We start from the raw sequence: 18,669 nt of genomic DNA on the forward strand, positions 1-18,669 counted from the left end.
ACCAAGCTTAATCATGTTTAACTTTTGATTTAAAGTGACAGACATATGACTCTTCCTTTCACTTGAACATTTAGAGGTTATTGTCAGGTTATTAACTAACCTAATTTCAGTATTAGTGTGGCTCAGGGAATAGGAAGACTTCAGGGGAGGAAGAAAGACAGGGAAATGGCTAGTCAGTTGAAACAGAACATACATAACATTTATTAAGTTCATTGTCTTATATGGATGTGATTTGTGGTGTCCCTAAACAATTATAATTGTACATTAAAGATCACTAATCACAGATCACCATAACAAATACAATAATAATGTAAAAGTCTGAAGTATTGCAGTTATAGGATCTAGCAATTCTACTCTCAGGCATATTCAAGAGAAATAAAAACATACTTCCCTACAGAAACTTAAATATGAATGTTCACAGAAGCATTATTCAGAAGGGCAAAAAATGGAAACAATTCAAATTTTCATCAATGGATGAATGTACAAATAATATGTAGTATATCCATGTAACTAAATTTTATTTTAAAAAAAGAAGTAGTGATGCATGCGACAACATGAATGAACCTTGAAATGTTACATTAAATGAAAAAAGTTGATTACAAAAGATGACATATTGTATGATACCATTTATAAAAACTGTACAGAACAGACAAATCTATAGAAACAGAAAACAAATCAGTGCTTGCTTAAGATTTGTGAAAGGGGGCATGTGGATCAATTATTTAATGAGTACACATTTTCTTTTAGAAGAGACAAATTGTGATCATTGCACAGCCCTATGAATAAACACCAAAACACTGATTTATACACTTTCAAATGACCTGTTTGGTATATTAATTAAATCTCAATAGAGAAGGCAATGGCAACCCACTCCAGTACTCTTGCCTGGAAAATCCCATGGACGGAGGAGCCTGGTGGGCTGCAGTCCATGGGGTCTCGAAGAGTCGGACATGACTGAGCGACTTCACTTTCACTTTTCACTTTCATGCATTGGAGAAGGAAATGGCAACCCACTCCAGTATTTTTGCCTGGAGAATCCCAGGGACAGGGGAGCCTAGTGGGCTGCTGTCTATGGGGTCACACAGAGTCGGACCTGACTGAAGTGACTTAGCAGTAGCAGAGCTGTTTCTTATGTCATAAAATAATCAGAATAGAGTCAATTTAATTATGTCTGTGTGCATGTGTGTGCACTCAGTCGCTCAGTCGTGTCTGACTCTTTGCAAACCCACTGTAGCCCACCAGGTTCCTCTGTCCATGGGATTTTCCAGGCAAGAATACTGGGTTATAGTATAAACTGAATTATAAATATATAATTAGCTTATAGTATAAATAAATTTTAAAAATTATAAAAAACACAAAAAATTACACAAACCAATTTTTAAAAAAGCAGAGTTGGGGGTTACTTTAACAGGTGCTTCAAAAGGAGTATTCCCAATCAGCAAGAGACACAAAATAGTGTTCAACTTCATTAGTCTTAAGGGAAATAAAAATTAAAATTTCAAGAAGATGCTACCACATACCCACCAGGAAAGCTAAAATACAAAACCAGAAAGTATTAAACACTGACAAGGATGTAGGATACATTCCTAGATGGAGAAGAGGTAAACTGGCAAAACTACTTTGGAAAACTTTTGGACACAACCCACTAAAGCTGAAGATATGTGTATCCTATGACTATGTAATTCTGTTCCTGGGTTTATATCCGAAAGAAATGCATTTAAAAAATGTCCTTTAAGAAATATGTACTATACCACTCATGGAAGCATTATTTGTTATAGTCCCAAACTAGAAATTAATGAAATGTCAAAAGCAAGATTAAATAAATTCATATTTATACAGTGGAATACTGCTGCTACTGTTGCTGCTGCTAAGTCGCTTCAGTCGTGTCCAACTCTGTGCAACCCCATAGATGGCAGCCCACCAGGCTCCTCTGTCCCTGGGATTCTCCAGGCAAGAACACTGGAGTGGGTTGCCATTTTCTTCTCCAATGCATGAAAGTGAAAAGTGAAAGTGAAGTCGCTCAGTCATGTCCGACTCTTCGCGACCCCATGGACTACAGCCTACCAGGCTCCTCCGTCCATGGGATTTTCCAGGCAAGAGCACTGGAGTGGGGTGCCACTGCCTTCTCCACAGTGGAATACAATTAGCAGTTAAAATAACTAAGACTACATTATGTTCAGGTAGGGATGAATCTTACAAACAAAATGTTGAATGAAAGCCAGCACATAAAATGTACATATTATATGCTCTTATTGTATACAGTTCAAAATTAGGCAAACTCAACCTATGGTATATGGAGTTAAGGTAGCAGGTTGTCTGGCTAGAGATGCCATGAATGCAAGAGAACATGAAGCTTCTGAGGTTCTGGGGTCCTTATAATGCCTGTTTCTTGATGGGAGATTCTGCTTATGCAGGTGCATTCAATTTGAAAATGTGAAGTGTGTGTGTTTATGTACATTTTATGTATCAATTTCAAAATACTTCAAAAATTTCTTTAAATTTATTTTAGTAAACTTATAAAAGATGACTATTTAAGCCCATAGTGAAAAAGGAAAATCACTGAATGTGGAGGCTAAGCAGTTTGTAAGGTATTTTCACTCACCTTTGTCCTGTAATGCAATTTGCTCTTTATGCAGAAGAACTACCTCCCGTCCCAAAGCTTTCTTCTGTCTTTCCAGTTCATTTCGAAGCACCAAAATTTTTAATTGCAGGCACTCACTTTCTTTTTTCTGAATAATTAAAAATACAGGTAAATTTATGAATATAAAAGTTATGACTGAATAACAACATGCACAATGTTTCAAATGTGAGTGGTTTAAAGCACTTTAATACTCATGTAGCTTATAGATCTCTTAAGTGATTTAATTATCAGCATCTGTCATTTTAATGGAACGAATACAGATGTAATCAAAATACAGATTAGAAATTAATCTTAAGTCTGGGAACAGTTCTTTCTAAAAGACATAAAATATCTCAGGCCTCTTTCCTGACACCATAATGCAATATGACATAAATTAATAATAAAAAAAGGGGTTTCCTGGTGTTTCAGTGATTAAGAATCTACCTTACAATGCAGGGAACACTGGTTCAATCTCTGGTCCCTTCATGCCTCAGAGCAACTAAGTTTATGTGCCACAACTACTGAGCCATGCTCTGGAGTCCACGAGCCACAACTACTGAAGCCCGTGTGCCTTACAGCCCGTGCTCCGCAACAAGAGAAGGCAACAATGATAAGCCTGCACATCGCAACTAGCGAGCAGCCCAGGTTCACTGCAGTTAGAGAAAGCCTGCACATAGTAATGAAGACACACCACGGCCAAAAAGTAACTCAACTTTAAAAAAAAGCCCTAGTGGAATTAGAAATTAGACTGATATTGAATTGAATTAAAAACAATAAAAATAAGAAACAGAGTTTTCAAAATGCTCAACACAGTTACCTTAGGACCCAGCGTTGCACCCAACAGAATTAAAAACATGTCCATACAAAATGTAAATATGACTGTTACAGCAGTATTACTCATAACAGCCAAAGATGAAATCAATCCAAACGTGCACTGTCTGATGACTAGTTACATAAAATGTGGTGGATATACAAAGGAAGACTATTTGGCAATAACAACAAGTAAAGTACTGATACATGCTACAACATAGATGAATCCTGAAAACATACGAATTGAAAAAAGCCAGTTTTAAAAGACCACAGACTCCCATTTATATGAAATTTCCAAAATAAGCAAATCCACAGAAACAAAAAGACTTCCATCCTTACCAAGCTAAACTAAAGGTGCTCTAATATCCCTATATTTAATATAAGTGAACTCCAAACAGAATAAATTACAAGAAGAAAATCACAATGTAAATGAAACCAAAAGCTATGTTTTTGAAAAGGTCAGTACGGATAAAATTCTGGCCAGGCTAACCAAAAGAAAAGACAGAAACCACTAAAATGAGGAATGAAAGAAAGATCATCACAATGATCTCATGGACATTAAAAGAAAAATTTAAAATACTATCAACAACTCTATGCCCATAAATTTGATAACTTAGAAGAAACGGATCAATTCCGTGAAAGACAATCTACCATAACTCACACTAGGAGAAATAGATAATCCACCCTGGCGCGCACACACACACACACACACACACACACACACACAACACACACCTCACAGTAGGAGAAATAGTATATATATACACACACACATATGTATATGTATATATGTATGTCTATTCAGATTATCTATTTCTCCCAGTGTGAGTTATGATAGTTATGGTAGATTTTATACATATATATATATGAAATTAAATCAATAATTAATAACCTTCAAAAACATAACGCACCAATCCTGATGGTTTCGCTGATGAATTTTACCAAACATTTAAATAAAGCATAATACCATTTTTTGAAAATCTCTCCCAAAAGTTCCAGAAGAACTTCCTAACTCATTCTACGAGGCCAACATCACTCTCACATCAAAATCAAATACATCACTAGAAAGGAAAATTACAGACCAATATTCCTCATAAACATAGGTGCAAAATCCCCAACAAAATATTGGCAAATCAAATCATCTATATATGTAAAGAATTATACCATGGCCAAATGAACTGTATTCCAAGTATGTAAGACAAAGGTTCAGCTTTCAATAATCAATTAATGGATTCATCACATCAACCAGGCTAAAGAAAAAAAACACATAACCATATCAATAGATACTGAAAAAGCATGCAACAAAATTCAACTAGAAGTAAAGAAGAACTTCATCAATTCAGTAAAAAATACTTGCCAAGAAACCTACTAATATTTGCCAAAATATTTAATGGTGAGAAACCAGATGCTTTCTTCCTATGCTGGACAACAACACAAGGATGCTCCCCACTTTCACCACTCTCTTAAGCATGTACCGAAAGTCCTGGCTAAGCAATAAGGGAAGAAAAGGATATAAAAGATGTTATATATATACTGGCAAAGAAGAAATGAAATCATCTTTGTTTACAGACGGTATGATTGTCTATGCAGAAAATTCCAAAGAATCAACAATAACAAAAAAGAAACCAAAAACCAATCTAAAACCTCCTAGAACTAATAGGTGATTATTAATAGCAAGGTTGCATGACACAGGCTTAATACACAAAAGTCAACTGCTTTCTCACATAACAACAAAGGGTAATGGGAATTTGAAATTAAAAACACAGCATTGATTATATTAGCATGAAAGTATAAAAGACTTAGGTATAAATCTAACAAATTATGTAGAACAGCTACATGAAGAAAACTACAAAACTCCAATGAAAGTAGTCAAAGGAGACAACCCCCCAAAATGGAGAACTTATTCATGTTCATGGATAGGAAGATACTATTAAGATATATCAATGTTTCCCAACTTAATCCATAGATTTAGCAACATTCTGGCAAATTATTTTGTGGATATCAACAAACTGATTGTAAAGTTTATAGAGAAAAGCAAAAAACCCAGAATCACCAACAAAATACTAGAGAAGTACAAAGTAGGAAGACTGACACTATCTTCTGTCAAGACTTACTATAAAGCTACAGTAATCAAGACAATTGGGTATGGGCAAAAGAAGAAACAGACAAATCAACAGAACAGAATATAGAGTCCAGAAATATGGTCCCCAACTAATCTTTGAGAAAGGAATAAAAACAATTCAATGGAGGAAGGATTGCCTTTTCACCAAAGGGTGCTGGAACCACTGGACACTCACATAGAAACGAACAAAAACAAAATAAAAAATTTAGATACAGACCTATACATCTCACAAAAATTAACTAAAAATCAATCACATATCTAAATGTAAAATAAAAATTACTACAACTACACAACTTTTAAAGGATAACTGGAGAAAATCTAGGTAGCCTTAGGCTGGGAGATGATTTTCTACATATAGCACCTAACAATGAGCCATGAAAGAAGAAACTGCTAAGCTGAACTTCTTTAAAATTAAAACTTGTGCTCTGCAAAAATGACTATTAGCAGAATGAAAAGAGAAGCCACAGACTGGGAGAAAATATTTGAAAACCAATTATTTGATAAAGGAACAGAATACAAAATGTGCAAAGAACTCTAAAAACTCAACAACAGAAAAATAAACAACCCAATTAAAAAATAGGCAAACAATCTGACCTATAACCTCATCAAAGAAAATGTAGAGCATATAAAAAACATAAAAAGTAAATAAGCATATGAAAAGATTCTCACTGTAGTAAGTCATCAGGGAACTGTAACTCAAACAACAATTAGATACCACTACACAACTATTAGAATGGTTTAAATCGAACATATTGACAATACTAAATGATTGCAAGGATGTGGAGCAACGGAACTTTCATTCACGGTTAACTGATGGCAATGAAAAATGGTACAGTTATTTTAGAAGATGGTCTGGCAGTTCCTCACAAAATTAAACATAGGTTTACTATATGATCTAACAACTGTGTTCCTAGATATCAAACCGGATGAGCTGAAAACTTGTGCTCACAGAAACCTACACATAAATGTCTATGGCAGCTTTATTCAAAATTGCTAAAACTTGGAAGTGACCAAAATATACCTCAAAAGGTTAAAAGGTAAACTGTGGCATATCCAATAACAATGGAGCATTATTCAGCAAAAAAAGAAAATAGAAATGAGCTATGAAAAGCTATGAGAAGACATGGAGGAACCTTAAATGCATATAGCTAAGTAAAAGAAACCAATCTGAAAAAGCTACATGCTATATGATCCCAACTATGTTACATTCCTATGTTACATTGTTACATTGAGTGCTGCACTCAATATGCCATAAAATTTGGAAAACTCAGCAGTGGCCATACAACTGGAAAAGGTCAGTTTTCATTCCAATCCCAAAGAAAGGCAATGCCAAAGAATGCTCAAACTACCACACAATTGCACTCATCTCACACACTAGCAAGGTAATGAAACCAGAGATCAAATTCCATCCATTAGATCATAGAAAAAGCAACAGAATTCCAGAAAAACACGTGCTTCTGCTTTATGGACTACACCAAAGCTTTTGCCTGTGTGGACCACAACAAACTGTGGAAAATTCTTCAAGAGATGGGAACACTAGACCATCTTACCTGCCTCCTGAGAAATCCGTATGCAGATCAAAAAGTAACAGAACTGGACATGAAACAACAGACTAGTTCCAAATTGGGAAAGGAGTATGTCAAAGATGTATATTGTCACCCTGTTTATTTAACTTATATGCAGAGTACATCATGCAAAATGCTGGACTGGATGAAGCACAAGCTGGAATCAAGGCTGACGGGAGAAATATCAATAACCTCAGATATGCAGATGACACCACGTTTATTGCAGAAAGCAAAGAGGAACTAAAGAGCCTCTTGATGAAAGTGAAAGAGGAGAGTGAAAACTCAGCATTCAAAAAATGAAGATTATGACATCCAGTCCCATCACTTCATGGCAAACAGATGGGGAAACAATGAAAACAGTGACAGACTTTATTTTCTTGGGCTCCAAAATCACTGCAGATGGTGACTACAGCCATGAAATTAAAAGACGCTTGTTCCTTGGAAGAAAAGTTATGACCAACCTAGACAGCATATTAGAAAGCAGAGAAATTACTTTGCCAACAGTAAAGTCCATCTAGCCAAAGCTATTGTTTTTCCAATAGTCGCATATGGATGTGAGAGTTTGACTATAAAGAAAGCTGAGCACTGAAGAACTGATGCTTTTGAACTGGGGTGTTGGAGAAGACTCTTGAGAGTCCCTTGGACTGCAAGGAGATCCGACCAGTCAATCCTAAAGGAAATCAGTTCTGAACATACTTTGGAAGGACTGTTATGCTGAAGCTGGAACTCCAATACTTTGGCCATGTGATCCAAAGAACTGACTCACTGGAAAATGATACTGGGAAAGGTGGAAGGCAGGAGGAGAAGTGGACGACAGAGGATAAGATGGTTGGATGGCATCACCGACTTGATGGACGTGAGTTTGAGCAAGCTTCAGGAATTGGTCATGGACAGGGAAGCCTGATGTGCTGCAGTCCAAGGGATCACAAAGAGTTGGACATGACTGAACAACTGAACTGAACTGATGTTACATTCCGAAGAAACACAAAACTGTGGAAACTGTAAGAAGATCAGCTGTTGCCAGGTGTTCTGAGGGAGGGAGAAAAGGATAAATAGGTGAAGTGTGGGAGATTTTTAGGCCAGTGAAGCGATTCTGTATGACACTGTAAAGGTAAAAACATTGTGCATTTGTCAAAACTCAGAATTATACAATACAGAGTGAATACTATTGATTCAACAACAGTAACAAATGTGTCACTCTAATACAAGATGTTAACAACAAAAGAAATGGGAGTGAGGAGCTTTCGGTACTTTCTGCACAATTTTTCTGTATATATAAAACTACTCTAAAACACAAAATTCATTTTTTAAAAAAGTGATAGAACTGTATTTCAAAAAAGTCAACTTTACTGAATCTTCATTTCATAAAACAAATCCCAGACACATTCTGCCAAAGAAACAATTAAGTCTGCTAAATTAAGTTTGCTTATTTATCTTTCCATAAAAATATTTCCTTTTTAAACCTATAGAATCATGCTTTAAACTTAACTCTGCCTCACTTTTAATCCAAATATCCTGCCAGAATTTGCCTCCAGATAAAATGTGAAATCCTACCCCCACAATGAACATACCTCTGCCTGCACACGTTTGCCTTCACACACTATCACCACACTGTGAACGTATGTGCCCTTCCCTCTTAAGCCTTTATCCAGTGTCAAGAATATAGTTTTCATGATTTTCTCTGGCAAAATTCTTAACTAAACGGTCCTTTTCCCAAGACAGATACTAGGTACAATTTAAATGGGGAGAAAACACAAAATTCATTAAGTAAACTGAATAGGTTACTAAGCCCTGGGATGAGCTGGTGGAAAACTTTTAAAAGAAAAAACTCAGCATCTCCATTTGATTCCCAGACAATGAGAAAGCGCGGGTGCTCAGTGAGACGAGTACTGGTGTGGCCTTGCTGGGGCAATGGGCATGGAAAACGCCTTTCGGTAATTGTGTGGAAACTACTTCACAGCTATCGTCTCTCACCCAAAATGCTTTCTTCCTCATCTCTGAAATACTGATTCTAAACAGATGGTATGATCATCTCTTAAAGACATTCAAGCCAAGAAAACAAGCAGTAAAGCTTATTTCCAATCATTATTATTACATTTGACTGGAAAATTTTATGAAATACAAGACACTTCTATGCAAGTTTTTTTCTGAACAAATCAAATATTTATGAAGGGCCTACCACGTTTCTTTTTAGATAAATGAGAAATGGTTTCTGCTTTCTAAGGGTTTGGGTCTAGTGGAGACCAAACCCATTTTGCCAACTCCCTGTAAAAACAAAACCCAAAAGTCACTGAGGACACTTTTCATGAAAGAAAGAGAATCAAGAAACAATCTGGGTGTCTTTGGTAGTCCAAGGGAGAGATCGGTGTTTTCATATCACTGAGGGAAAAACTATATATATAAATTCTCAGGAACTATCATTTTCTCCAAAGAGAGCTCATTTTCCTTAACCTGAATTTTTCCACAAAACATGTAAACTAGATTCTACCTATGTGGAGGAACAAACTAGAAAAGAAAAACAACTCTTCAGAGAACACAAGGATATGCATAGGTAGGAGAGTTAATCTGCTCTTACTGCAGGGTACATGCTCAAATGGGTTGTATTTACTAGAAACAAAGAACTAAGGGACAAGTTAGTCTAAATACTAAACTAATACAGGAAGGCATTTGTATAGTATGTTTGTGTCATAGTCCATGTGCAAAAACTGGCCCATTTACAGAAATATATCAAGTCATTCAAAACCAGGATTGTTGGCTCTAATTTCTGATGAATAAACAAACTCCACCCAAGTGGAATATAATTCTGCTTCCTTTCAAATGAACCAAAGCACTAAAAGATCTTACTGTTCCATAAGTATCTTCCAATGGGTTTCTGTGTTCTACTTACCTGTTAACTCGAAGAACAGATGTCATAAGTGCATCACTAACACATCATTTTTAATTGGATATTCTGTATCTGATCTGAAAATCAGAGATAGATCCATCTATTTGTAAGCACACACACTCCTTTTTATGCATCTTTATAAAGACAGTGGTGGGCAAATGTTAAAGATTCATTTCAGAATGACAGACCAATCTGTAAATGACATATTAGATAATTTTCTTCTTGTAGATTACATTGGAAGTCAAAAAGACTTAGGCAAAAGTTATCAAAGCAGGGTCCAGGAAACATGAGGGTTCCTGAAAGACCATTTCAGAGTCTGTGAGATCAAAAATATTTTCATAATACTACTAAGCTGCTATCTCCCCCTTTCACTCTCATTTTCTCATAATTGTATGGCTGAGTTTTCCAGAGTAAGATCTGTGATATCACAACAGACTGACTGCAGAACTAAATGTGCAGATTCAGCTGTCTTTTGTTAACCCACACATTATCAATAGATATACTCTAAATTCTTTGAGATCTTTAAAATTTTTAGAGTATAAAGGGGACCTGAGTGATTTAGGGCATTATTCACCTCTATTATTTCCCACCAAAAGTGGAAACAGTTTAACAACCTGAAAAAAAGTTTTAGATCTATGGCAGCTGTCCTGTAAGTTAACAAACTTGCTTCAAAATGTCATTTACAGGTTATTTCTATTGTACCTATCCCTACTTAACCACAGAGAAAGTGTAAAATTTTCCTTAGAAAATATTTAATCCAACCCATTAATCTCATAGACTCAGTAGCAATATCAGGCCTAGAACCCAGGTCCAGCTAAGAAGATGAAGTGAAGTGAGTGAAAGTCACTCAGTTGTACCCAACTCTTTGCAACCCCATGGATTATACAGTCCATAGACTTCTCCAGGCCAGAATTCTGGAATGGATAGCTGTTCCCTTCTCCAGGGGATCTTTCCAAGCCAGGAATTGAACCAGGACCTCCTGCAATACAGGCAGATTCTCTACCAGCTGAGCTACCAGAGAAGACCAAGGAGATAAAGCAAATATATACATAATAATAAAACATAAGGAGTTCTGCTTTTGATATAAGAGAATAACAAAGTTCAAAAAAGTATAAGTTTGACCTAACAAACTGGTCCTCCCTCAAGTAACTGCCACAGATGCTAGGTAAAATGCAAAAAGCTACTACTTGAAGGTTCTAAAGATTGATTTAGAAAAGGCAGAGGAACCAGAGATCAAATTGTCAACATCGGATGGAACATCGAAAAAACAAGGGAGTTCCAGAAAAACATCGATTTCTGCTTTATTGACTATGCCAAAGCCTTTGACTGTGTGGATCACAATAAACTGTGGAAAATTCTGAAAGAGATGGGAGTAGCAGACCACCTGACCTGCCTCTTGAGAAACCTATATGCAGGTCAGGAAGCAACAGTCAGAACTGGACATGGAACAACAGACTGGCTCCAAATAGCAAAAGGAGCACGTCAAGGCTGTACATTGTCACCCTGCTTATTTAACTTATATGCAGAGGACATCATGAGAAATGCTGGGCGGGAAGAAGCACAAACTGAAATCAAGATTGCTGGGAGAAATATTAATAACCTCAGATATGCAGATGACACCACCTTTATGGCAGAAAGTGAAGAGGAACTGAAAAGCCTTTTGATGAAAGTGAAAGAGGAGAGTAAAAAAGTTGGGTTAAAGCTCAACATTCAGAAAACCAAGATTATGGCATCTGGTCCCATCACTTCATGGCAAACAGATGAGGAAACAGTGGAAACAGTGGCTGACTTTATTTTTCTGGGCTCCAAAATCACTGCAGATGGTGACTGCAGCCATGAAATTAAAAGACGCTTACTCCTTAGAAGGAAAGTTATGACCAACCCAGATAGCATATTAAAAAGCAGAGACAATACTTTGCCAACAAAGGTCCGTCTGGTCAAGGCTATGGTTTTTCCATTGGCCATGTATGGATGTGAGAGTTGGACTGTGAAGAAAGCTGAGTGCCTAAGAATTGATGCTTTTGAACTGTGGTGTTAGAGAAGACTCTTGAGAGTCCCTTGAACTGCAAGGAGACCCGACTAGTCAATCCTAAAGGAAATCAGTCCTAAATATTCATTGGAAGGACTGTTAGGCTGAAGCTGAAACTCCAATACTTTGGCCACCTCATGCGAAGAGTTGACTCACTGGAAAAGACCCTGATGCTGGGAAGGATTGGGGGCAGGAGGAGAAGGGGACGACAGAGGATGAGACTGCTGGATGGCATCACCGACTCGATGGACAGGAGTTTGAGTAAACTCTGGGAGTTGGTGATGGACAGGGAGGCCTGGCGTGCTGTGGTTCATGGGGTTGCAAAGAGTCGGACATGACTGAGCGACTGAACTGAACTGAAAGACTGATCTGTGGCAGGCAGATTTGGGGATAAATTCAGAACCTGGTGACACTCGGGGTGAAATGCCCTCTTTCTGTTACTTTCCTTGAAGAGTGAAACACCAACAGAAAGACAACTACCATTCTGTCAAGAGGAACCAGAGAAAAGAAATTAGGCAATCCAGGTCACCAGAATGGAAGAAGCTGGAGAATGGGACACCCCAAATTCCGTGTAAATTCAATATGAGGAGTTCCCTGATGGTAGAGTGGATAAGACTCTGCCTGCCAATGCAGGGGACATAGGTTCGATCCCCGGTCTGGGAAGATTACACATGCCACACGCAGGGCAAGTAAAGCCCATGAGCCACAACTACGGAAGCCCACACACTCTAGGGAGGGCCTGGGAGCCACAACTATTGAGCCTGTGTGCTGCAACAACTGAAGCATGCCCATGCTCCACAACAAGAGAAGCCATCACAGTGTGAAGCCCGCGCACCGCAATGAAGGAGCCCCCACTCACAGCAATTAGACAAAGCCCAAGCACAGCAACAAAGACCAGTGCAACCAAAAATAAACTTAAAAAATTTTTTTAATTCAATCTGAATCCTAAATCATATAGGCATGAGACAATAGAGAGTAGCTGTGCCTAAGGATGAGAGTACTAAGCTGAAATCTAAGGCAATGTCCACTGCAGGCGTGGACAGTTTGAGCCTAACCAAGTTAACTACCTGCTAAAATGCAAACATCAATATTTGAAGCAAAGCAACCAAATCCAGAGATTCCACAAAACAACATCCACAATGTCTACGGTGTACAATACTACCCAACACACAAAGAGCCAGGAAAACGTGACTCACTCTCTTGGGAAGACAATCTACATACGCCAACTCTGAGATGACCCAGATGTTACAGTTATCAGACACAGACTGTAAAGTCACTATTATAAATGCACTGTGCTTAGTTGCTCAGTCGTGTCTGACTCTTTGCAACTCCATGGACCACAGCCCACCAGGTTTCTCGTCCATGGGGTTTCTCCAGGCAAGAATACTGGAGTGGGTTGCCATGCCCTCCTCCAAGGAATCTTTCCCACTCAAGGATCGAACCCAGATCTCTGGCATTGCAGGCAGATTCTTTACCACTGAGCCACCTGGGAAGCCCACTATTATAAACATGCTAAGTGAAAAAATAAAGCTAAATATTAGGTTGGTGTAAAGGTAATTACAGTTGTGGATTCTGAATTTTAAATCATTGTAACTAGACTCAAACACATCTTTATTAATCAAATAGGAACCATTACCATCAACACATTTTTGCCAATGAGAAATAAGTTTGTTCCTGTAGTATAAAGTATAAAAATCCTTGCTTCAGGATTCAATGAACTCCTGGGAAGCATTTTCTGCATTCTGTTGGTTATAGAAGCATTTTCCTTACAAAACGTTGTTGAGATGCTTGAAGAAGTGGTAGTCAGTTGGCTAGAGCGCAAGTGAATATGGCAGATGAGGCAAAACTTCATAGCCCAATTCAATCAACATCTGACATGTTGGTTGTGCAACGTGAGGTCAGGCATTGTCTCAGAGAAGAACTAGGCTCTTTCTGTAGATCAGGGCTGGCTGCAGGCATTGCAGTTTTCAGTGCATCTCACTGATTTGCTGAGCATACTTCTCAGATGTAACGGTTTCACTGGGATTCAGAAAGCTGCAGTGGATCACAGAGGCAGCAGACCACCAAGCAGTGACCATGACCCTTTCATTGGTGCAAGTTTAGCTCTGGGAGTGCTTTAGAGCTTCTTCTCGGTCCAACCACAGAGCTAGTCATTGCTGGTTGTCCCATAAATTCCACTTTTTGTCACCTATCACAATTTGATCAAGAAATAGTTCGTTGCTGCATAGAATAAGAGATGACACTTCGAAATGACAAATTTTTTGATCTGTGGCCAGCTTAAGAAGCACCCACTTATCAAACTTTTTCACCTTTCCAATTTGGCTCAAATGCCAAATGACCATAGGATGGTCAACGTTGAGTTCTTGGGCAACTACTTGTGTAGCTGTAAGAGGATCAATTTCAGTGATCCTCTCAGTTGGTCACTGTCAACTTCTGATGGCCGATCACTGCACTCCTCATCTTCAAGGCTCTCTCTCCTGTGCAAAACTTCTTAAACCACCACTTCACTGTACGTTGGTTAGCAGTTGCCAGGCCAAATGCGCTGTTGATGTTGTTAAGTTGTCTCCACTGCTTTCTGACCCATTTTGAACTCAAATAAGAAAATTGCTCTATTTTGCTTTTTGTCTAACATCATCTGCAAAGTCTAAAATACATATAAAATAAACAACAAGCAAAAAACATAAACATTAGCAAAAAAAATAAAGCAAGAAATTCACATTAAAATGATGTATAACATAACAACATTTAAGTATGTATATCAATATCAAACAGCAAATTTCAACAATACAAAACTGTAATTACTTTTGAACCAACCTAATATTTTCATACTGAGTAAAAAGACATGAAATCTTGGCAGAGTGAAAATGTTAAAAATTCAGATGAATTCTGCTACTAGTCAAGATGTGGTAGGCAAAAGCAACACAGCCCAACTAATTTTACCAGGCTACCATAATCCTGGAACTTCCCTGGTGGCTCAGATGGCGGAAGATCTGGGTTCAATCCCTGGGTCAGGAAGATCCCCTGGAGACGGAAATGGCAACCCACTCCAGTACTCTTGCCTGTAAAATCCCATGGACAGAGGAGCCTGGAAGGCTACAGTCCATGGGGTTGCAAAGAGTCGGACATGACTGAGCGACTTCACCTTCACCTTCACCATAATCCTAATACCATTCTAACAAAGTAATCTAAAACACTACATCCCAATATCCTTAAGGACTATAGGCATAAAAACTCTTAAATTATTACCAGATCAAATCTGGAAAGGTAAAAAAAAATTACACTGTATATTGTAACCATTGGTTTATTCCAGAAATGCAATGTTAGTTAAACACTTGAAATTAAATCAGTGTAGTTCACAGAATCAAGAAGAAAATGTCACGATCATTTATTTCAACAGATGTAGAAAAAGCATTTGATAAAATTCAGTATCCATTCATAACAAAAATTCAGAAATTAGGGGTAAGAGGGAACTTCTGAAACCAATAAATGGCCTTGCTAACCTTGTATTTAATGAGGAAAGCATGAATCATTTCCCCTTATGATTAGAAACAAGTAAAGGATCTCCATTTGTATCATATTTATTTAACACTGTACTGTATATCCTAGTTATTGAAATAAGGCAGAAAACTTAAGTGCACAAAGTAATCCAAGTTTGTAGATATGATTGTTTATGCAGAAAATCCCAAGAAATCTACAAAATAACTACTAGAATTTATAAGTTAATAAGATTGCAAGATGCAAGGTAACTAACTTAAACTGAATTGTATTCTTATATATTGGCAGTAAACAAATGAGAAACAAATTTTCAAAACAATTCCACTTACACTAATGCCAAAAACAAATAAAAAGCCTCCCATAAAATACTTAGGAAAAACACAAATAAAAGATGCCCAGAATCTGTACAGCGAAAGCTGCAGAATATTATTGAGAGAATTAAAGAAAAAATCAAAATAAAAGAGATATATGCCATGTTCATGGATTGGAGAACTTGATGTTGTTATGATTGCAATTCTCAAGAAAAAAAAAAAAGATTGCAATTCTCCACAAATTGATCTATAGATACAGAACAAATTTCCAGTAGGCTTTTTCTTTTTTTGGTAGGAAGTGATAAGTTGATTCTCAAATTCACTTGTAAGCACAGGGAACCTAGAAAACCCACAGGAATTGTTCAAAAGAACCAAGTTGGAGAACTTACCTCATCTGGTTTTAAGATGACAAAAATATAATAATATAATAATACGGCAGTTTGGTATTGATAAAGGGCAGACATATAGATCAATGGATCAAAATAGAGAATTCAGAAATAAATGTACTCACATATGCTCAACTGATTTAAGACAAACTTTCAATTGAATTAAATGGGGAAAGGAAAGACTGGTCAAGAAATGATGCTAAATCAACCAGACATTCATACAGAAAACATTACCTCACTTAACTCATTAAAAAAAAAAAAAAAAAAAAAAAAAACTTAAAATGGATCATAGATCTAAATGTATCCAAAACTGTAAAATTTCTAGAAGAAAACACCAAAGAAAATTTATATGACTTGGGGTTAGGCAAAGATTTCCTAGAAAGAACACAAAAAGCCCTAAACATAAATTTTTAAAAACTCACTGGATTTCATCAAACTTTAAAACTTTTGCTCTTTAAAGCACCATTAAGAACACAAAAAGGCAAGCCACAAACTTGAAGAAAATATTCCCAACACACATATCAGATAAAGGATTTGTATCCAAAAACACACACAAACACACATGCCCATGTGGTCTTTAACCGCAATATATGAAGATAAAACCTGTTTTAAAATGAGAGGAAAAATATGACCTCCTTACCAAGTACACAAGGACTAAAAAAGTAAGCAAATAAATTGTACTAATGGTTTTTCACTATCAGAAAAAGATACTACAAGAAACACAATGAGGGCAAAGACTAGAATAAACTCTGTGGAGTATGAGTTGAGTATATTGGTGTGAACTCATGTTAATTTTAATACAGAGAGACAGATATTTGTGTATACCAGTTCTGTCCACTGAGAGGGCCTAGAAGCAGTTACAACTCAGCTGCAATGGCACACCCGTGCCCAGATCCTGTTTCTAAATATCATTATTCAGTGAAAGGAACAGGACTCTTAGGAGAAATGGCTGAGTCTAGGGCTGAGACCGGGATCACACAGTGCCAGAAATTAAGAACCTGCTGGAAAAAGCAAAAAAACATAAAAGAAGAGATGAGGGCAGAAAGACACAGAAGCCAACTCGAAAGAACTCTCAATGCCACACCTGAAACAAGAAAACAAATAACATTGTATCAGATATACTGAAGATTAAATGATTGAATAAATAAATAAATGAGTGGGGGAAGAAAGAACAAATCTTCCTCACAAAGAATCCCAAATAATGTGTTAAGACTGTCTCCCCTCCAGGAGGTGGAGCTGAAGTCCCCTCTTCTTGAGTGGAGGCCAGGTTGAATATCTTGCTTTCCAAACAGAGTACAGAAAAAGAACTTTAGAGTGCATAAACACAGGAGACATTACCTTTAACCAAGGGATCAAGGTCACTATCAGCAGTGATTAGTCATGATTTAAAGTAGGAAAGAACGAAAAATTGTCAAAGATCAGAGAAGCCTAGGAAGTCATGATGACTAAGTAAATGTGGTGTCCTAGACTGGACATTGGAACAAAAAAAGACATTAGAACTGAGTTTAATTGCAACAAAACATCAGACAAACCCCAGTCAAGGGATATTATATAAAACAGCTGACCAAGTAATCCTTAAAACTGTCAAGGTCATAAAAAAATCAAAGTCCGAAGAATTTTCACAACCAAAAAGAGTCTAACAAAGCATAACTACTAAAGCAATATGGTTTTCTGGATAGGATTCTGGAACAGAAAAGGTACATTAAGGTAAAAATTAAGGAAATCTGGAAGGAAAGGCAATTTGACAAAATCAAAAAAATTGAAGCAAAAAAAATCAAAATGATAACTGCAGAAATTTCTTAAAAAACATAATTACGTGCCACCAAAATTATGTTGGATATTGATGACAAGATGCCAAAGTTCAGAAAGTATGAACCTAATTTCTTCTAACAGTTAATTATATTTGATCTTAGAAGGTAATCTAATTTCTTTCTACATCAAATATGCCTTCTGACTGTATTTATACTTAGACTAAAATTAATTCTTATACATTGAAAATGAATGAGTTGAAAAATAAGGACCTTGGGCCAATTTGGAAAGGGAATGAAGGAAAAAAAGATAATAGTAAGAGCTTCTAATTTATTACAGATAAATCTCACAGTAGGTAACAAACAAATATTACTTTTTGAAAAAAAGGCAAGGAAACCAAAAATTCTGACTCTGTCTAATGATCATAGGAAAGTTGCTTACTTTCTTTAGGTCTCATTTACCTGTTTCTTAAAAAGATATTACACTAGATTCATTCTTAAATTCAAAAAATATTTACTGAGCACCTACTGTGTGTCCACCGCTACACTGGAAAATACAGCCATGAGAAGAAAAAAAATAGACAAAACTCCCTCTCCTCACAGAGTTTAGAGAGACAAATAAAATACATATGTAAAGTGTATAGCATGTTAAATGGTAATATTTTTATGGAGAAAATCAAAGGAGGGAAGGGAACAGAA

The 18,669-nt window shown here is 36.8% G+C and overlaps 1 protein-coding gene across 3 annotated transcripts in view; it reads right to left on the reverse strand.

Moving 5' to 3' along the window:
* The window catches only part of UVRAG (UV radiation resistance associated), a 309,203-nt gene that overhangs the window by 156,804 nt on the left and 133,730 nt on the right, over positions 1-18,669 (reverse strand). For all 3 annotated transcript variants that reach the window (XM_065944543.1, XM_065944542.1, XM_065944544.1), the window contains one exon: positions 2,603-2,729. In XM_065944543.1, the coding sequence (XP_065800615.1) occupies positions 2,603-2,729 (127 nt within the window). The remainder of the gene's footprint in view (positions 1-2,602; positions 2,730-18,669) is intronic.

The sequence above is a fragment of the Muntiacus reevesi genome, chromosome 9, assembly GCF_963930625.1.
Source record: "Muntiacus reevesi chromosome 9, mMunRee1.1, whole genome shotgun sequence".
NCBI lineage: Eukaryota > Metazoa > Chordata > Mammalia > Artiodactyla > Cervidae > Muntiacus > Muntiacus reevesi.